The 22,785-nt window shown below is 40.8% G+C and overlaps 1 protein-coding gene across 6 annotated transcripts in view; it reads right to left on the reverse strand.

Moving 5' to 3' along the window:
* The window catches only part of mib1 (MIB E3 ubiquitin protein ligase 1), a 79,925-nt gene that overhangs the window by 13,687 nt on the left and 43,453 nt on the right, over window positions 1-22,785 (reverse strand). For all 6 annotated transcript variants that reach the window (XM_067454333.1, XM_067454329.1, XM_067454332.1 and 3 more), the window contains exons 13-15: window positions 5,878-6,010; window positions 2,585-2,671; window positions 1,290-1,448 (exon numbers count right to left, since the gene is read on the reverse strand). In XM_067454333.1, coding sequence (XP_067310434.1) covers window positions 1,290-1,448; window positions 2,585-2,671; window positions 5,878-6,010 — 379 coding nt within the window. The remainder of the gene's footprint in view (window positions 1-1,289; window positions 1,449-2,584; window positions 2,672-5,877; window positions 6,011-22,785) is intronic.

Raw genomic sequence — 22,785 nt, forward strand, 5'->3', positions numbered from 1 at the left:
AGTTCATGGTGCGGGATGCTGGTTGCAATTTCTTTAAGATGCTGCAATTTGTTCATTTTGTCCTTGACTATTAAAAATATGTGATGGATATTCTGTGTACGTTTGTACAGACAACACATTGGTAAACTGTTATATATGAAGACAACATTTCCCTGGAGGCCCCTATGATTTTAGCAAAGCGAAAAAAAAAGAAAGAAAAAAAAACCCGGACAGAATTGCGGATTCCAATCATAAAAATGGAATTTACAGTATGACACAATGTCATGGAATTGGCAAATTTTTTATGAAAAATTTAAAGGTGGGCTCTATACTTAATCGAATCGCGATATGGACTAGTGCGTGTGAATATTAAAGGGGTTAGTTCACACAAAAACTAAAAAATTCTGTCACCCTCATGTCATTCTAAAAACCGTAAGAACTTTGTTAATCTTGGAACAGGGTCGTAACCACCATAGACATTGAGGGAGACAAGCCCATCCCCCATCCCCAATAATTAGAAATGGCAAAATTGTATTAATCAATATTTGAAATTCTTGCACTGCTCAACTGGATTCCATTACGCAGTGCTCTGTATGTATGTCTGCCTCACTCATCAATCTCAAAATTATTGAGATAGCCAATCAAATCAAAGTAGGCAGGGTTTATATTCTCTTCTGGCTTGTTCACAGTCTTCACACAGGCGATCGCGTCAATCTATAGCTTAATGCCGTTGCAGAGACTTTCCAGGGAAATTACACACAAAAAAGCATTATTATTTGCATATAGTCCCAAAATTATTATTTCCCAACTAGAAATAAACCTAAAATTCCGTTCACTGTTCTATTTCTTTATGCTTCATGAAAATAAAATAAAAATGGTTTCGCCCAATGCTTAAGTCAGAGAGTTCTTGGATTTAATCAAAAATGAACAAAGGTCTTGCATGTTTGGAATGACATGATGGTGTAACAATTTTCATTTTTGGGTGAACTATCCCTTTAAAGTGTAAAAAAATGCTTTTTAAATATGTAGTCTGTATGTTTTGTTTGATGACTAAAAATTGTATTTAGCCATTAAAACGGAAAATCCAAAAAAAATTAAATGGAATAAACAGAATTTGGAAAATGTAAAACTCTATATCTGTAATCTTTAATCTGTGCCTTTTTAATACAAATCATTTATTTAAAATTCCAATTATTTCTTGCAGATCAATTCAAGAGTGAAGAAAAACTGAAAACGTGTACATGACGTCCTGTTAAACGAAAGCTTTTATTGAGAACACCTGTACTGTTTATATGCGTCTCTGTACATACTGTGTTTTTGGAGGGCTCCCAGGGTTCCACTTTGCTGACGTCCTGCATGTCCTGAAGTTGGCGCAGCTGGGACAGAGTGTGGTGACGCAGGGCCTCGTGCAGTGGCGTGTCTCCGTCCTTGTCTTGCACATCTAACTTTGCCTCGGCTCGCACCAAGAGCTGGACACAAACACGGGGAATGAATTTAATTTACTCAGTAGTGGCAGATTTAATTATGCTTATGTTCGTTGATGCAAACAAACAAGACAATAATGTAGGGCAGCACAATTAATCAAATTTGTAATCGTGATTACAATTACGGCTGTCTCAATTATGTAATCGTTCAATAAAATGTAATCGCAATTACAAAGGAGAAAAAAGTCTACTTCTGTGCTTAATGTATTTTTTTCATCCTACGCGTTCTCAAGCTTTTTTTCTCTATTGTTTAATTTTTATTTTTAGTATAACATAATACCATGTATATTTAAAAAAAACAAACCAATAGACTGTTTTCAGCTCGTTTCTTTTGATATTACAATATGGCATGCAGTCGCTTCAAACTATGTTATAAAGCTATTCAAAACAATTCCATGTAAATTGTGATATTCATAATTTATAAATCGCAATTACAATTTCAGGGGAATAATCGACAATTATGATTTTTGTCATAATGTTGCGGCTTTCCTGTAGCTCAACCAGTAGGGCGTGGTGCTAGCAACACCAAGGTCGTGGGTTCGATTCCCAGGGAAAGCAAGAACTGACAATAATAAAAAATGTGTATCTTGAATGCAATGTAAGTCGCTTTGGGTAAAAGCGTCTGCCAAATGCGTAAATGTAAATGTAAAAGCCCTGCAATAATGGCATCTCAAGCACAGGTGTCAAATGTCATTATTTATGTACATGATAAAAATAAGGCATCAAATGGTTCGTCAAAGTGTAATGCTTGAGACAAAAAGCACTTGTGTTCGGTTATTAATTGAGAGTATTTCTCAACTGAACATGCCGTCACAGACTTTTTGAAAAGAGAAGAGTTGCACTGCCTTTATATGACCACATGATGGCGCTTTGGATTCTATTGATTCCCCTTTTCCACCCCCGCTCCCCGTACCTCTCCTGGAGTAGTCAGGATTGCTCAGGACTAAATGAATTCAATTGAAGGGGATAAATCTGCAGCAGAACTCCCTGCATTTAAATCTTAAGCCAGGGCACTTAGCTACATTGCTTCATCAATGCGTTTGTGTTAGGAAGCCAGATCGCTGGGTGAGGGGTGCAGACATCAAACATTGAAGGGGAAATGAAGAGAACAGAAGACTTACTCGCACTATCTGGGTGTGCTGACGCTCGACAGCAAGGTGCAATGCCGTCTGCTGGTTAACGTTCTGTATGTCCAAATTAGCATTTCCCTATGGGGAGAGCAACACAGAGAAAGAACAAATCAATTTGTTGACCTCTGTGAAACAAATGGTTTAAACTTTAGTAATTATGATATATGCATTTATAAAGACACAATTACATTATGATGCCTTATAAAGGAAAACAAAGTAATAGTAGGTATTTGTTCATTTACATCCCACATTTCCCCCCCACTGACGTTCAGTAACAAGTCAGTCCATATCACTTCTCAACTACTGAAGATAAATCGCTGCTCGCGAGCATGCTTCGAGTCCCATAGGTTGTGTTAGGAAATGCGAGCTAATGGTGATTTGTATTCAGATATTCCCTGACTGAACCCCCATAGCAACATCTCTCTGCATTACTGCAGTGCAGCTCTACTGTGGTTCGTAGGCTGAGGCTTAAGTCACTGGTGTGAACCTTTTCTTTGTCTCTCCCTCTCTTCCGTCATGCCAGGTAGTTGACAAAGGGCTGCACTGAGCCAGCACAGCAGTCTCATAACACTGCTGGAATGTTGCAATAATGTTGTTACTGTGTCGCAGCATAACGCTGAGCCACGGTGTCAAGCTGTACTGTGGCGTAGGAGGTAAGGAGCTAGCCCGTTTGGCCAAATTCTCACAAGCAGAACAGGAGGATCCCACATTTTCAAGACACTGATGCAAGTTTAGGGACAGTTCAACTCAAGACCGCCGTGTTCTTCAATTATAATTTAAATGCATTCAATTTTTGTCATTAATAACTTCATAATCTACATCTGATGATTGACCCTGCTAAGATGTCACAGGGTTTAAAGGGCAACCTGCCACTCGCATGAGATCAGCAATAGCAAATGGGCAACAATCCAATCATTCCCGACGGACATAATGAAGTCCAACCCTATATTTTTTTCTTGTTTGTGAAACCGTTTCAATATATACATATATATATATATATATATATATATATATATATATATAGGGACGGAAAGACTATCACAACTTTTGTTTTTAAAAGTCATTATGACGAGATGAGTTCAAATTATGACGAGATGCACTTGTCAACCAGTCATAAAATTTAAACAGACAGTTTTTAGTCAAATGCTCGATCAGCAACCAGTTTTGTTTTATTTTGGCCGATCTTCATTTTGGACTTCTACACAAACTGCATTGCAATAATATCCTAAAATGTAATGTGTGTGTAAATATTATAAAGTCTGTAAACAGGACGTTAATAGGCCAGAAGGCAGATGCAAAGAAGAGTACAGAAAATACTGTACCAGCAAACTGTTCACAATGCTTAAAATATTAGAAGAAAACCCTGGCAGTGGGGGATTATGAAAATGTGTATCTGAAGGGAACTGACTATCATCAGAAAAGTTTTGATGGCATTTTATTTTATTTTCACCTGTGTGTAATGCCAATTTAAGTAGTTTTTATAAGCGTACTACTGCTTTGCTTAGAGCGGTAACCAAGAACATGCAATGTCACTGCTGTTCCATTAGCGCCACCGACTGTCAGAGAGTGAATTTACCTTTTCATTTTGCATGTATGTTTTACGTAGCATAATTTTACAAAGTTGAAGTCAGACTATACTGTTTTTGTTTTAAATCTTTGAATGATACAATCTAATTCAAATCAAATGATGGACCATGATTAAAATCCAGTGGCTGCCTTTAATTCAAAAAAGCTACAGATAGTTTGTTGTTTAAGACCAATTTGGCCTGTAATAGAGAATATTGCATTGAAACCTATATCGGAATCGGCCCATTTGCTTGCGAAAAATGACATTAACTCAGGGCTCCAGACTAACTGGTTTTACTAGGAACACTGTAGCCCTAGAATGACAAGCCAGACCTACATCCAACCTAGATGTTTGGTCTGGGAACTCACCATTGGCAGGGCTTAATCCGAGAGACGGGATAAATTGTTGCCTTCCAAATTCCCTCTGCATGCAATAGGGTAGCGCTACAACCCATAAGTCATATCCGTTCGGCAAAACTCCAAACATATCTTCCTTTTTTAAGAATGACTTCTGTACCGTTCTTTGTTCTTTTCTCAAAGAAAAGCTTAACTCGGAAGTCTTCCAGAGTCCACGGCCAAAGCTGATTCAAAACCTCACCTTTGTTTTCAACTGGCAGGGAATTCATGCAGAACCGGCTGAAAGCCCACTAACCCTATACATGATGTGATTGGTCTGAGTAGAGATTTTTTTTAATGGTTTATATGGTTTTTCAAGCTCACAAGCCAACTTAATGACATTTGCTGCCGCTAGGGTGCGTCTAGATTTCTAGTCTACTGTAGCCCCTAACTGAACATTTTTAGGAGCACAAGCAGTACATTTAGGGGCATACCTTAAATCAACATGCAATGCAGTTATTCACAGTTTCCCGCATTTTGACTCCATTACTGAAAAATACCTTAGCAATAAATAGACTTATCGCAGAGAAATTACAATTTCGTTTTATTTGTTAATTCGTTCAACTAACATTTGAGGGCACCAGAGCCTCTAAGTTCTACAGAAAGTATTTGGTTGCAGAGGGAGACTATAAAACACTGAGCTTGAGTTGAAGTGTAGATTAAATTAACTTGAATTAATATAATTAATAAGGTCTTAATTTAAAAGCACTTTTTAATAAGTGTGAGTTTTCCTACACCGTGAAACTTTGTTTTATAAATGAGGACAATCTTTGAAGGAAGAACAAAATGTTTTTTTTTTTTTTGGTCATCACGTTAAAAACAATATTGAAATATTATAATATTATACATTTGAAGTGCTGGAAAAAGACACATAGTACTTGTAAGCGTTTGACTATTTCCATCTATCGAGATCAGCCTGTGACTCGCGAGTATCTCGCGCCTCTTCGCTGACCTATTTTTGTTCCAAACCTGGTCGGAAATGATAAACAGTCTGTAAAGCACAAAAACGAGTAGGGCAGTTTTATTCCACTTTCATTTAGTTTGCCATTTGATGCTGGGCAACGCTGTGGCCGTGCCAGCACAACCTATAATCAAAATTTTGGTTCGCCCATCACAAAAAAATGTTGCAAAATTCAACCATTTGGTTGCAGCCTGGAGCCCTGCATTAACTGCATCAATTCTCCACCTGAATCATTATCTGCACAAGTAATTGATGCTTTAACACTTCTAGGGGACTGACTAAACTTGCTGGAGTACAGGGTCTCCAGGATGGGTACTTTCGTATAGTGCAATGTGTGAGTGTGTGTGTTAGAACTGCTGACCTGGTGGACTAGAAGCTCTGCCACCTCCACATGGTTGTTGAGAGCAGCCAGGTGAAGCGCAGTGTAACCATCATCCTTTTTCTCATCCACTATCCATGGCCGTGGCAGTTTGGACAGCAGCACCCGCATTGCACTGCAAAACAAAGATGAGAATACAAATGTATAGCATTCGAAAAAGAACTAATAAACGTGTAATTAGTGCGAAGGCTTTTGTGGATGTGGTGAGACTGAAGGTCACAAAGCGCACTGAACTCAGGAACATAACCCAGTCAGGGCCATAACAATAAAAACTGAAACAAACCACAAATCAACAGGGAATGACAAACAGATTTCTACCAGCTGCTCAGATCCACAGAGCAAAACAAGGGGCAAGATTTCAGATCAGCAGGTAAGAGCATAGCATATGTCCATAACACAGAGGTGAAAACAGGAAGCTGTTCAAGAATTGATGCCGTAATAAGAAACTGTCAGAAATCAAGTGAACTAGAAAACAGGCAAAGCACTTGTTTTTCTCTGTGGATCAGGAAACAAGTAAACGAAAAATGAGAGAATTAGTGTAGAGAACACGATGACCACCATAGACTAGCTGAAACACAGGCAGAATGATGACACTGTGCGAGAAAAGAGGAAGGGGCAGTAATTGGTTGCAGTAATAAACTACAAAATAAAGGTAAAGGGGAAATAATATGATATTTGAATGTATTGATACTTAAATATGCAAATAGTAGACACAAACATATGTACATGGAAGTTACAGTAAAGATCCATCATGAAATCAACCGAGTGCCTTTTCAACTTAAAATCATTTGATCAAGGTGAGCTCAAGTCTAAAATATAAATTACATGCATTGATCATGTCTGATTTATCTGTCCAGTACTTGAATAGCTAAAATGATCAAAATGTACACCCCTAGTAAATGCTTATGAATGTAAAATAAAGGGAATCAAAAGTGTAAAACCATGCCACCCATCCAACCCTACCAAACCTCAGGGAGACTGACATACACGCAAACTCATCAGTTCATGATGAATCAAGGAAAGTGCAATTCACTTTATCCATTACTCATCTGCTATTCACTGTACTAAAGAAGAAATGCGGGGTTAGTTTTCTCAAATGTCTGAGTGTTAAGGGTGTTCTTAAGGTATCATCGGGTGGGATGTCATGAGCAGGAATAAATGAAGAGGCGTATAAGAGAAGAGAGAAGAGAAAAAAGAAATTGATGAATGTATTATCAGAGATGAGGTGGATTTGTGGAAGCCTCTGGAGTGCTGCTTTTTGCTGCAGGGTGGATTCTGGTAAACCCAAAGCCAGTATCTAGTTTCTTAGGTAGCGCGGAGAGAGAGCATCAGCTCTGTACACATTTGGAGCGTTTTGCAGCAAAGCAGCTGTACTGCAGTGTACACAGCATGCACATAAGCACAGCCCAGTAACATCTTTACACCTGCAATGCTCATGGAGGCTTGGAGTCTATCGACGTACCCCCCCTTAAGCTACCGAACGCTGATCATCTAACGCATACGAACACAAGTAAATTTGATCGTCAACACCGTGAGGAAAGTAATGTTCACCTCTTTTGAGTGCGTTATGACGTATAATAATAGACGCATCCTGGGGCAAGATAAGAATTAGTGATGGACTGCCCCGGTGGAGACGTCGCTTTCAGGAAGGTAGTAGCCGGCACAGAAAATGACCTGGCACTGGTGCACTCCTGTGGACTGATGCCAGTAAGGTGCTGGCATTGTGAGTGGTGAGCAGATGCGGCATAGATTGACAGGCTGCCTGCCACGGTGGTGGAAATGGGCAGGCATTAATATTAATGCAGCTTGCTGGCACTACTGCATTGCAGTCAACTTTTTTTTTTGTTGAGGAGTTCAAAGAACACTAAAAATATGCAGTCTATGGCACAAACCCCTTGTAATTCCTTCCTGGAGATGATTTGCTCTACTGTGAGCAAAGGAAACGCAGATGATGAACGGCTTGTTATTGGTGGCAAACCTTTATAGGGTTTTGATATCAACCTGAGGAAGGTAACAGTTGCCATTTAAGAGGTAAAACAAGGCTCAGAGGACGCAGTGATGCTAAAGTAGCAGCCTGAACATCAAAATGAACATGGGGGCAAATGTAGAAGTGAAAGAAAGTGGAAAAGGCAGGAGGAGAAATAAGGTGAAGGAAAAGCACGATGGAACTGGGTCATCCTGTGAGATACAAAGATCCCTCAGGACTACGCCAACGAGGCCTGTTGTCTCCGGTAGCCACATGGTAATTTGTCATAGACCTAGAGCTCACTGTTTCTAGGAAGGGAAATGACTAACGCTACCTTACTGTAGTACAATGCTTCTCAACCCTGATCCCCGCCTCCCCAAATATATGTGAGGCCTGGACAAGATGAACCAGTTAACTCTGGTTACACAGTAATATGCACCACTTTGTATGATCAAGACCTCAAGACTGTAAAGTTTTGATGGTTTGCTGGCACCATCTATTGGCATAAACCGTGGGTGAGAAATCTGACACTAAATTCATACACATGAGCACTTTGCAACACATAAAAATGGGGAGTGATGTGCCAATAGAGTGGTACCTTTTTTCCTTCATGTTTTTGTAAGCCATGTGAAGCACCAGATCATAAATAACAGCCCAACACCTATACTAATACGCAAAAGAATAAAGAGAAAGAACAATGACTGAAAAGAGAGTAATTGAAACAATTAAGAATAAATCAAGAGCGAAAGTGGATCTGCATCTCAATGTCTGCCGAGTTTGTTATTAAGTGAAGCTTGCACAATGCCTTCTTTAAAGTGACTTCCTGCCAACTTTGTCTTTATTGGACATATGGCTGTGCACTTGTAATAAAACCCATTAGCATAAAAAGTGTGGTCAATAACGGAATGTCTACACTGTTACTGAAGACTCTGATATGGTAAAACAGTTTGTGAAAATGTTTGAAAGTATTGCACAGCATTACAAACCTTCATTCGCTTACTTTTACAGATATGTATGTCTGTCTCACGCAAATTATCTGAGTCAACGAGGGACCCAACGGCACAGTAATATCCGTGACCTAATTATCTATACTGTTTCTTGAGGCATACTGATAAAAAAGAAGACGACTCAAATCCGAAATATTGCAGTGCTCACATGGCAACAAATACCAATGATTTGCATACAACAATACGGAATATGGGATCTCAAAGTGAAATGCACATTTCATTTACACTATGCATATATGCTATGCTACACAGGTGTTACACATCAACAACATTACAACATTGGATGCACGATTGATTTAAACACTTTCTAGATTGGAGGGAAGATGACATTTGACCGAGTTAACACTCACAATTATTTTCTTTGTGTAATGATGGGAAATTCTTTGATTTATGGCTGACTCACTTAGGGGAGCGCTATAAATCTTAAGCTTAAAATCATTCCGACCCCAAACTGTTTATTATAGGTGGGAAAATTCAATCCACCAAAGTAGCTCAGCTGGCGTTCAAGCTCATCAGATACAAGCAGCAGAGAAACCCTATACTAACAAGCCAGCAGACAGACGTCTAATAAGTTTGTACTAAGGATACAGTTGGGTGTACTTGAAGTCAGATGCCCATTAACGGCACTATGATGCATTGCTGGCAGGTTGATTTAATGATCCGCATTGGGGTTCTGTTTACAGCTTGCTCATGCATTACGGTCACAACATGCATTTATAATACATGTTTGGGTCTTGCCAAGGAAAGGGTATTAATAGTATAAGCAAGGAGTCTGCAGTATGACCAAAACCATATTACAATATGAATGATTTTATCTTTTTAGAAGATGAATGCACTATGTACAAGTAAGCAATCTTGAGTCAACTGAGTGGATGATGGAAAATACCATGAATAGAAATGATTTCTTTTTGGACAGAAATAACAGATGATGGCTGAATCATGAGGCTATCAACACTCAACTTCTCCATCAATATCTTACATGTCAGTTTAAGTTAAGTAGATACAATGACCTCCAAGTGACCATATAGGTTTCTGTGGCAACCATATATGAATAATTCAACACTTGAGCATAGGTCAGTTATTAACATGGTCAGTATGCGAACTGTAAATGTAAATGTTACTGATGCAGTTCAGGTTGGAACACATTTAAGATGAAGTCTTTTCAATTTGTGCTCCATTAAATGTTTATTCCTTAATGGAAGGAATTTGAAGCTATTGAACGCGATATCTATCTACTGAAGTGATGATTATTAAGTCTACAAAAGGAGCATCGTAAAAAGATAAATCCTTGTTGAACAGGGCTATAAGCAACTATTGGAAACACAATTGTTCTTGTTGCAATGGCATGTGATAAGCACAAAGTCAAACTAATTCAAGTATTACTAATTATTCCAGTGCTTCACTTTTCTGTACCCACCTCCCTCACTACAACTCATGATATCATCCACAGTCATATCTCTTACCATTATGACACTTACTGCGACAACTATTGGCTCCGAATCACGACTTGGCCAACCCCCAGAACAAGAACAAGCACTTTGATTGGGCAAAAGGCAGTTTGGCTTGTGTCAGTTTGTCCTTGGATAGTCTGGTTTGATTGATTACAGTCCTTTCCCCCAGTGGAGGTGGACATATGCATGTGGGGGAAAGGTTGAAATGTGCATTGTCCAAATAGTTTTCCGTTTTTGGTTGCAATGACACGAGCAGAACATCTTGTTCGTGATTTGTGGAAATGTGAAATATAAGATTTAGACATTTTGAAAGTCAACCAGACATTTTAAGTTATTAATATGGGACAATTAGCTACCACTCTTGTTTTAATTAACATGAACGACAACAAATGATGCAGTCATTGTTCCTTCCAAGCTTGTGATTTTGGTATGATATACACAACAAAAAATTGACTGTATTCTATATTCAAAGTCTTCTAAAGTCACAGAACAGCTTTGTGTGAGAAACAGACATGTAGGTAGTTGTTCTACTCACTGATTTGCACATCTCTCCCTTTTACTTATGGGTGTGACGTAACTGCGCAAAAACGAATTATGTGAAACCTGCAAGATCCAAGAATTCCCTGCAAGATCTAACCCAAATGTTTAAATTACAGCGGTGGCCAAAATTATTAGAACACTTGGCATCTGGGAGTCGTAAATATTGGGCCTAGATTTATTCTCCAAGAGGACAATGACCCGAAGCATTCTTCTAATTACCGTGAGAACTACTTGCGACGGAAGGAATCTGCAGGAACATTGAAAATTAAGACTGGCCCCCTCAAAGTCCGGACCTCAACCCCATCAAGCACATTTAGGGCGAGTTGAAAAATAAACTGTGTAAAGTGGCTTCAGTTGCAAAAGGCATGGGATAAAGTGTTGAAATTCTCAGAGGAAATATATTGACTATGCCAGAGAGAAAAGGTGGACATACCAAAAATTTAATTTTAAAGTGGATAAAAACAGAGTGACCCCCTTCATCTGATAGTCAGAGCAACCATCTGCATGTTTCGTGAACATAAAGCCCCGTTCACACTGCCAGCGACACGCAGGGACATGATCCCATTCCTTTTAATGGAGCGCTGGCGACACGAGCGATAGTGACCGTTGGCGACAGAATGTGGGCGTGTCAAGCGACACGAGACAAAAGTTCAGAAATTTCAACTTTATGCAAATGAGAAGCGATTTTCGCGAGCGACAACCAATAGGAGTGAAGTCAGTGGAGTGCACGTGATCCGTCTGCTGTACTGCTACTGCAGTGTCATGTCATGGAGGAGTGATTTTAGCTGTTTGCAATTCCCCTGTTCTTGTGTACATACAGACACACATTTAAAAAAAATGATGCATGGAAAAATGCGTGTCTGGGATTGTGGGGACATAAAGTACTTTTGGACTAAACCGCATGCAATATGGTCTACCTATTACAGTACAGTGTGTATGTATTATAATAGCTTGCCGTGTTCTGCAAAACACTAGCAATAAAAACGGTACTATTTAATGACGTTTATATGCAACCCGTAGTGGGAACGCCCACTAGCGACATTAATCTCTGCCGCTGGCAACATGCAGTGACAAAATCACTGGCGGTGTAAACGGGGCTTGAGATTAAATCAAGTTTTGGAAGCAACATTTTCAGATCTGTCAGGTGTTCTAATAATTTTGCCCACCACTGTATGAATACTTAAAAGGCGTTTTTGCCTTTATTGGAAAGGAAAGTCAGAGAATGGAGAGGAAGCAAAGTGGGAGAGAGGGGAGGGGGGCACAAACCAGGATTCTGTTCGGCCAGAATGCAACCACGCTATGTGTGGAAGCAGTGCTATACACAAATCCGGCGAAACACGGAAGTAAAGCATCGCCGCCATTACTGCGTGCCTTGCTGCTAAGGACTTAGAGCAGTGCGTACATGAAAACACTCCTCAAATGAGGTTAATAGCTTAACAATGACTGATTCTCCCCTCATGTCATATTATAATAGCCTACCTTTTTTTCCCTTATAAATTATTTTTATTTTTGCTACGAATGCATACTATTATTATTTTTCCCCCTGTTTGTATTAAGGATATTAAGAGCTGCTCCCTCAGGCTATCTTTTCTGTATCCAATTTCGAATTCGAAGAAGTTGATTTTATGCAGCGATATTTGTTTGTAAATCTTGATACTTTCAATAATAATCTAATTAATTAATTAATATATAAATAAATAGCAGCGGACGGCAGTAATGCACGGCGCGCTGTGATGAACGTAAAGAAAACCACTTAAAGACAGAGAATAATTAAAACATACGTGTCCATTACAAAGGGACCTAGTCACAATTAATGTTAGACATATATGTGCAGGATCCGCTTTCATTGAAATGTCATTAGAGGAAGCCAGCAAGTGTCACACCGTCACGCACTTCGCAGGCACGCAGTAATGGCGGCAGGCAAGATGGCGGCGCCCATAGAGTTCGCGGCGGATTTGTGTATTAAGAGCATCAGCTATGATAAATAGATTTTCTTTCTACTTGCTCAATTGTTTCACAAAAAAATAAAAAAATAAAAATAACTTATTCTCAGACCCAGTGCTGCTCATACTGTGTTTCTCTACTGTTGGGTTTTACAGTAAATGTGCAAGGGGGTTTGGAGCTGAGGTGAGAGATCAGAGTGGAGCAGTGGTACAGCCGCAGTGGGGCTGAGTGGAACAATGGCGAGGACCTGAGAGACCGGCTGCCACAGGCTTCCCCCGACAGCACTCAGATCGGCCCTCCATAAATCACTTTTATGCCGTCTGCCGCTCAGCAGCTTTACCCGCTCCATGATGGAATGCTTAAAGGACTGAGGTATGAGGGAGAGAGAGGAAAAAACAGGGTGGAGGAAAGTGTTTTAAGTACACTGAATATGGAAGGCGTGTTAAGGCAGAAGCATAAAATGATAGAGCGAGGTGAAGGTATCTTTGATCCTGAAAGAATAAAACGTCTTGACTCATCCGCCTACCTTTTAGTTGATGTACAATGCCAAATAAGAAATCAAATCTTGCTCCCCAGACAGGTCTGTTGTTTGTAATCAGTCGAATCTAAACTTAAGAGCTGTGGCAAAATTAATCAGACAAATAACATTAAAAAAGTCATTTGTCTTTTTGTGCAGACCCCAAGGCCCACAGTAATTAAAACCCCTACTTAACTCAATACTTATCACCATTCAGCCAGTCAGGAACTAGTGTGATTGATGAGATCTCTTGTTACAGAGGTACCTGAACTCAGCACTTCCGGGACAGCTTTCAAAACTATAGAGAATTACCCATGGCTGGTGCACCCGGTGAAGCGGAGTCAAGATCGTGGCTGGAAATCTTAGCCGTGCAGCATTTGCAATGAACTGTAGCTAATTCAAGCACACGTCAAACATTGCAGTACAGCATTCGATTTTAATGGGTTGAACAAAAAAAGGTTTTCATTTCTCAATTATAATTTATATAATTTAGTTTTTAGGAAATCTCTATACTTTTTTAGACACACTTTACCTTTACTATACTTTACCTTAGTCTAAATTCAAATCTAGCAATTAAAAACTACAATTTGTTTAGGCCACCTTTCCTGAACAACTAGGCTTAACTGGGTGAAAAAATGCGCTTCACTCAATTACTTAATTTACATTTTCACAACTTCCACAATTAGAACTATAATGCAGAATGTTGTACCGGGATCTCTACAATGGGCACAGGCACAGTAGTTTTTTTCCACCACTGTTCAATATAGAACAATTTGTCTTAAACTGCAGAATAGAAGTAAAATACAAGAAGTCATCAATCAGTGGTCCTGCTTTCTCTGATCGACAACCTGTTCCACAATTTATGACCGTAAGAAGGAAATTAGATGGCACACATTTGTACAGTATATGCATAGCATGCTTCCTCTGTCCTAGAGTGAGTGGAATTTTACTCAAGAGAATATTGACTCGGAAAAAAGCTGACTAGACCAATAGATCACCTCACTGATGGAGGCATTAGGCCTAGGTATTCATTTTTATGCCTGTCACTGCAAAGCTTGTCAACCTCTCACTATTGAAACTTAAGCTAAATCTCCCATGTTTTCTGTCGGCATTTCAGTGAGGGGTGGCTTTCTCTGAAGATTCATTTTCCAAAGCCCCAGATTTCGGGTGATGCTTTTAAATTTTCTTGAATTAGTGGTTCCCTAACTGCGATCAGTCCCATGGCCTATAAATTTAGTTTTTTCAATGGTGCTGTTTGGCTAAGGGTTGGGCCTCAAGCAGATGCATTACTCAGAGTGCATCACACCCGGCAAATAGTCAATTTCCGTAACACCCATAAATACAGACAGCATTTGAATGCCAATACGTTAGATTGAGAATTAATTGAATAGTACTCCACAATTAAAAAATACTTGATTAAGGAAAGGTTCTGCAAGCATTACACAATCTTGGGGATTGACGATTATTTACTTTTTATCCAGGGATAAGTTTATAGTAGATTTAATGAATGTTAGAAACTGTTATCCTCAAAGACTTGCCCAACACAGATATAAGCCATGGAAGGAGGGAGAGGTGAAGCCTCAGGACAATTTACCTCTTTAACAGAGACATTATATTTAGATATCACTAAATATCTGTGTGTGGGGGCGGACGGACATTGTTTCTGCAGGTAGAGAAGAGCAGCAGTGGAGGGCATAGCCAGCAATGTCCTCTTGTCATTTCCCTGCTAAATCCAGCTCCCCCCACTGAGTGATGGGACCTCCAAAATAAACATTTTTGTGGCTATGCCTCAGGAAGCCAGAAGGTGGCTCTTAAACGAATAAAATAAAACAATAAAAACTTAAACCACTGGGGAAATCCTGACATGTCCCAGAACCAAGATAAATCATATGCTCACATGTTCGGCAGCTGCAGATAAGCTAGTGCACTTTGAAACGTCGTAACTGGTTTGATCCAAATGACACTTTCGTACTATATAGACTTTTCATAAACCTTCTCTCACACCTAACTGCGTATGTTACTAAGTATAGTGTCGAGGAGAGGCAAGATCTACCATATGCAGCATGTTCCGGCACTATTTAAAAGAGAACCGAGAGTACGAAGGGGGTGTTTAGATGGAGAGAGTAAGGGGTGGAGAGCCTGGGTGTTAGAAAAGCAGGGGAGGGGAAAGGAGTGAGGGAAATAGAAGTGGAACCATGAGAGACCACTTTATTTGGCGCTACTAAAAATAACACAGCGAATAGCAGGCCAGCAAGCCGGTGCTGCGCTAACGCAGGCTAGCTACTCGCCTTGCTGTATGCACAATCGATAGGTGGAACGCTGGATGGGATACTTCCCAGAGCTTGTAAGGGGACAGCTGCCTTGGTGCGGGGGTGGGGTGGGGGGTTATTTTTTGCACTGGTTGACTAAATATGGTCACAGGGAGATGAACAAGATACTAAAGAGGAGCTGGTTTTAAAATGCTTCCCATGATAAAAAGTGCTAATGATTTAGATCTTCGTGTGCAACAGCTGGCTTTTGTGACTAGTGGCTCTTCGATCACCTTCAAGAACATCATGGAGGGTCTCTGGAAGCAAAATAATCCACTCTAGTCACCTTAGATAATATATGCCAAGAAAGGGTGATATATGCCAAAAAAAATGGTTTACAATTAAAAAAGGTATCTGCACGCTTTAGAGTAGCAACAATCTTCAATTCTCGCTGGATTGCTGATTTGTTTCCGAATTTTGACAGCTACTTTTAAATTTGCTTATGAAATGAAAAGGGCATTACAGAAGGCATTTGCTTGAGTATAAAACTGCTGTTTTAAAATGTAGTGCAGAACTAAACTAGCCAAAACACTAAAGCGCAAGAGAGAGCTCCAGCAGTCATGCACATCTTCACAGAATTCACTGAGAATGCACATGCTGGAGATGGGAGGGAGGAGGGGGTGAAAGTGCTGCAGTTTTTTTTTCTGCCCGTTTTTAGAGCAGCAGCGACAGCTCCTCGTGTCAGCATGATGTCTATCCCTGCCTAAATGTAAGCCGTGAGTATGCTTTCTTCACCCGGCTCCACCCCTCCCGCTTTACCACTCTTGTTTCTTCTCCACAACACACGTTCAGTATCCCCCCACCCCCCCGCCAGAGAAGCTGAATCAGCGAGTCAGGCATGCGATGGCTGCAGCAGCTGGAGAACTCCGGAGGTCATTATGGCTCTTCACACACAGAAGAGAAGAAAGAGGGAGGAGCAGAGAGCAGAGGAAACTGAGCTGACAGGTAATATATGCTCCATGTGCCTTCCTCCCTCCGGACGGGAGTTCACCCCCCATGCCGGCTGGTCCGCACTGGCGTCTCCGTTTTTTCCTTCTCGGATGCACTGGGGGTTAAGCGCGTGGCCGGTCAGCCGCGGTGTGCGGCGTGGTCGGGAAAGGGAGTGGAATTTACAGCTCTGCAGCAGCATGAGGAAAAACTACTTCTCTGGGAACACCAAACACAGCAGGACATGTAAGTGCTACCCCTCTTCACAAGGAAAACGGCAGAGATGTGTGAAACAGCCTGACAGACAGGTGTAGGTGGAACGGGGGAAAGTTGCTGTCCTCTGCATGGATTTGCTTGCTTGCTCGCTAGAATACGGTCACTTGCTCACTCGTTCGCTCTCGTGCCCTACCTCACTCTCTCCGTGTCTTTTGCTTTTCCAGTACTGGTCAGGTAGCAGGCTGCTGCAGCACAGCACTCTCTGGTTCATTACCTCCTCGTGGCTGCAGCACAGAAGACATCTAAAAGACGGACTCAGTAACAAACTCACCGCTCCTCAAACAAGCAGCTTTATCTTGGACCTTTTCACTCTGAGGCACTTTTGCATGGAATACGACTCGGGATGGTTGCACACTTTGCCAACACTAATTTTTCCACCGGTCAGCTCAAATTACTGGAACCATGTTTGGTGATTTAAGACAGTTTCTGTAATAACAGGGGGACAGGTGTACGTTAGCCATAAAGGGACATTGGTGTCACGGTGGGACGCGAGTTTCAGGCCAGGTGGGGGGGGTGAATCGGATTGAGGGAGAAACAGATGTGCTGGCATATTTATTCTCCAGGGAGGGCAGCTGATATGTGTGTCAGTGAGTGAACCCACAACACCCAGGGTAGTAACCCAGTTTCTCTCTGCATGCTTTCCCATCATTAGGCAGGGGCAGGGCTGTAGTGCTGCAGTGCCATCTCCCCCTCTCAACACACTCATCCCTAAATCTTTACTAACACTGTGGCGCCACAAGAGTCCAGCCATACCTCGCCATCATATCTAACTCGGTCAAGCACCAAACTCACCCAGGATTTCCATCCCTGCTCAGAATAGCCCATCTAAGTGTTCTGTTATATTTCCACTCATGCGCCTCTCCTTTTGGCCTGGTATTGGATAGGCTCCTGAGAGGGGGGGATGAGACAGGGCGGTGTTGACTTGTGGAATGTGTGGAGCTAGAGCAAAGATTCATTAGAGAGCTACTGAACATTTCATGCTGCCATGCAAACAGTTATTGATCTCGAGCACATAGCATTAGAGCTCTAGAGAAGCTACTAGAATAAACAGACTCGGGTCAAGTCAGGAAAAAAAGGTATTGGGGGGGGGGGCAGGAAAGAAAAGAAGAGGTTAAAAAGAGAAGAAAAATTAAAAAGGAAAGAAGAATCAGCACACTAGTTCCAAATCACTATTGCTGAGTGGGCATTAGCTCTTGCATGTGACCTCTGGCCTGGTCTGTGTGGCTAAAGCCCAAATCCTGCTCACAATAGCTTCCTGTTCCACTTGGATCAACCTCATTTTTGGACCTCAGCAACCAGTCTGACATACAACTGAGAATGTGGTTAAACAACGGACAACTGGATGGAAAACAGGCAGAAGGGAGATGCATATTGTGTTCAGGACACTGTTACATTAGAAATGCGACTTAAGGCGTCCTTTGAACTTTAATGATCAACAAAAAAAAAGGATGGAAGAGGACACTCTCTCTTATTTTTTAAACAACATACTTTTACCAATTACAGAAAAAACTTTTTCTCTCTCCAAAAAACATACGGGACTGTTATTTTCCAACTTCCCTACGGATACCCCACACTCTGAGGACAGCAAGGTCAACAAAAGACAGCACTGTGTGAACCCCAGTATGTGAAATGTGTTGGGATGAGGCAAAAGAAAGCATAACCTAAAGAAACTGTGAAAGTGACCTTGTGTAAAATGCTAATCCACTGCATTCTACAGAAAGGTTAGGGGAAAAAAGCGCTGCTGATCTACCGACGGTGATTAAACATGCGTTTGGTTTATATAAAGGCTACGATAACCAAACACAGAAGGTAAGGAAACTCAGCTGTGTCTGGGGCTGCCTACTTGGTGTACATACTTCTTTATGTGCCCATATGAACATATAACAGCTATGGAATGTAAAGAAGTATGTATTCTTGGTCAGGCACTGATCCTCAGTTTATAAACTCTGCCATGATTCTCTTCATCGCTCAATTTGGTCCATGGAGACAGTGTGATGAATTTTGTAACTGGGGTGCAGAAACTTACTGCAGCAGTGGATTCTGAGAGAAGTCGCTGCTCTTTCAGTGACTTCACCAGCAATTCACACCGCCCCTCCCTAAGACAGCAATTGACACACTAGATGTCATTCATTCTGGCGTGCTGCGAGTAGATTAACATTAAAATAATGGTTTGTAGGGCCCACCTTCTAGGTGACAGAAAAAGTTCAGTCACTGAAACCTAAAAGATCCAATAATGGCCTGAGACATCGCCATAGGAACATGAGCTCCTTTCATTATTGGAGTTTGCTGCATTCTAGGCTTTGAATTGTGGCCAACTGCAACTAAGAACCCGTTCCTGCAGAAACGGCATACGCCAGAACCATTAATACCTTAATCTTTTCAAACATGTCTAGAGAGGGTAAGTTCGGGACAACTTTTTTGAATCTTGGAAACTGAATCTTGCTACAAGGAAGCTGCTGAGGTAACAGTTCCATAAAGGTGAGCAGCGCTTAGCTATTAAAAGGAAGCTTCTTTCACATTGCTGGATAGTATGGTGGTCTGTTTCCCCCTGCCACCCGTTCCTGTCCCCATTGTTCATGTTTGCTAGGCTTGCCAAATGCTTTGCTGGACCACAGAGTAGTCAGATTAGAGCATGGAAAAGTGACAATGCAGGATCAGAGGGGGTCTGCCTGTCAGCTGATTCCAATTGTCCTTTACAAAATGTTGACGGAGGCCTTCAGAAGAGGACATCTAAGCATGTTCCCTTTCAGTTTTGGTCTATTGGTGTGCAGCAGGTTACAATAACAATCACAGCGTAGAACGAATGCCCAAGTAGAACAAATGCGTCGCACAATGCTAAACTTTTAAGCTCATCAACAGGTGATGAGAACAGTTGTGAGGGGAGATAAGGTAAATCAAGGACAGTTGTACGTAAGAGTTTGAATGCTTCAAACCTACTCTAGCATTTGGCAGTGCACCAGGTCATCTATTCGTTGAGGTAATATTTGATTTGTGGTGATGACTAAGGTCAATTTCACGCACAGCGTCCGATAAAACTTCTGTTTTAAACCTCTCACTCATTCATGTTACAGGACAAGAAAAACGTAATGGACGCATTGTCTGCAAGGCTTTTTGGTCATGACTGGAGCCTGGGAGAGCTTGTGGCCCATTTTTCTGAATGTCAGACACTCCCGTCTGTCCTCTGTAGGGCTGTGCTCTTTCCATTTTTGTGCACCGCTTGCTGTATGGTTCTCTCCTGTCAGTCGTATGGCTGTGTTCCCTCTTTCTCGCCCTCAACCCCAGCCTGAGTGACACTCACAGCAGACGCTGACATTATCAAATGTTCAGCTGCTATCTCTGGCTTTTGCCCTCTTATGGCCAGTGTACTCGGGGGCCGAACTTTGCCCAGAATGCCGCAAGCAAGTGTCTGTGTAATGAAGGGAGGGGGATCTGTGGAGTAAATAGCACTTTACTGACCCCTGTTTAATGAACACCATATTTAGCAGCAATGACCCCTCTCTTACAATCTCAGCTGGCCACCTGCTAAGGAGCTAAAGAGCTACCTTTTGGCCGCCTCAAAGCTGATGGAGAGTCGACTGCGTGTTACGAAACAATGCTTTGGCTTGACCTCACTGTGCGTCACAGAATTGTCTTGTGGAGCTGCTTCTGCCTTGGATTGTGACTGACATGTGGTATACAAATATCTGTATTAGTCCTTTTAACATTACCACACGAGCGGTCTCAGAGGCACTACCACCACACTCCTTTATTGGATTAAGTAGGCAAATTAGCCCTGCAACGTATGACTACATCTTTTCAAATTTTAGAAAGTGACAACTACAAAAAGCAGCACATGCTGACATCTTGATCGCCCAAGCGACACTCTGCCCTCGGCAGGCTTAATACATCAGCAGCTGTTATTGCTACAAGACTAGCGGACACTCGATTTGAGTGCACCATGATGGATTATTATCTTTTTCACCGAGCACATTCCTCTCTTTTTTTAATAACGAGAAAGAAAACCTCTGGAGTGCAGTGAAATGTATTATTTGATAGGTGTAGAGAAACAGACTGAAATGAGCCCATGCGACATTGCTTGTCATGTTTCACAAAGTTTAACTGCTTAAGGTCATAAAACCGGGTCACATAAGCTGATTCGGGTCTCATTAACAGCAAACCACAATGCTTTGCTAAAGCTGGTAAAATGGAACCAAATCACCTCTTCAATGGATTTGGTCCCCTTCAACCAGCTGTAGCTATGCTTTGATGACAACATAAATTGTTTCTATCTTGCCCTTTTTGCTTCTGCAGGAAACGGAGATGATTCATTTCAGTGTGAAAAAGCTTCTTTTAATAAACGTTAATGCAATGTATTGTGACTGCCTTTTCTACAAGCTGAAAATTTCTCAACTGAAATGTTTTTAAAAGAAATAAAATTTTACAAGCATGGGTTTTACAAGTTTGTGTTTTTAAAAAGTGACTTTAAATATAAAAAAGCACCAGTCACCATTAGAACGCAGACAAGTTCTGAAAACAAGGTACTGTGACGCAAAGTTGGGCTAAGCAGAGGACTGACATCCACATAACTGAAACGGAGAGCAAAAGAAAGTCACGGGAAAAGGGAGGAGAGCAGTTGCAGCACATGCTCACTGCGACACATGCAGGAACGGTAGCCTGCGTGCCTCTCTGTAACCCTTCTCTGCCTGCAGACGGGAGTGGAGATGAAAGCCAGATGCTTCTAAGTGTGGGGGGTTGTACACACAAATCATACACAGAGAGAGTCCACCAATTATGGCCCCCTGGAACACTGACGCAGCGCAGGCATGCGGTGTGAACCTCCCTCTCCTCTGCATCAGAGCAGCATCCTTCCCTCAGTCACATGGATGGCAACGCTGCATCATAATTTCACTCATAATTACGCTGATCTGCCACCATAGCATGCTGAACCTGCTCTGCACCTCCATCCATTTTTCATTACCAAAGGTAGTTAAGAAATAAATAAAACAATTCTTTAACATCAATATTTTAGGTTAAAAATGTATATGTAATGATATATGTTTCAAGTGCTGTAGCAGGTCACAATTTCTTTATTTTTAAGGGTTTAGGTTTAGGGATTTCTAAAAATCACCTTTTTAGCTTTTATTATTAAATAAATCCTAAATCCTGAGCGAAACTAATGAAATTAGCTCATAAAAATAAGTGAGCAGAATAAAGAAAAGGTTCATTAAAACAATGTCAAGTTACTGTTGGTTTCCTGTTTTTAAAAACGACTACATTTTTCAATAAAAGGCTAAATTAAAAGACAAAAATGTGGTGTAACTAAACATCTTCCTTACACCTTGAATACATGTGTACATATTTTAAAAAAAGGTTTTTAAATATATATATATTTTTTAAAGAGTGTAAGGGGTGAGAATCTTTATGCACCTCACAACCCGATCAGATTCTAAGTCATGACCCGATTCCAAAACTATTCTTAAATCTACTTTAATCTACTTATTAATTATAAGTCAAGACTTGAAAATCGTAAAAACTTTTTTTTAATGAAATTACATATGCAATAAGCACTTTTAAAAATAATTTCAAATTAAGAAATTAAAACAACTATGATTCTTATTTTATTTTGTGTGAATGTCCTTGTAATTCACTTCAGCATTTCCAAACTTTATGAAAGATTATTTTATGGTAGAGTGTGTGTGTGTGTGTGTGTGTGTGTGTGTGTGTGTGTGTGTGTGTGTGTGTGTGTGTGTGTGTGTGTGTGTGTGTGTGTGTGTGTGTGTGTGTGTGTGTGTGTGTAATTGGAAGCAAGCTGAATACGGGCGTTTCTAAAACACACTCAGTGCTATCGCACCCACACCTAATATATATAAAAAACAAATGTAATGGTCACACCATTACTTTTTATAAGTGACCTTGCTATCAAGTCAAGTCAACTTTATTTATATAGCACTTTTACAATGACGATTGATTCAAA

Source organism: Pseudorasbora parva, chromosome 9 (assembly GCF_024679245.1).
Source record: "Pseudorasbora parva isolate DD20220531a chromosome 9, ASM2467924v1, whole genome shotgun sequence".
Classification (NCBI taxonomy): domain Eukaryota; kingdom Metazoa; phylum Chordata; class Actinopteri; order Cypriniformes; family Gobionidae; genus Pseudorasbora; species Pseudorasbora parva.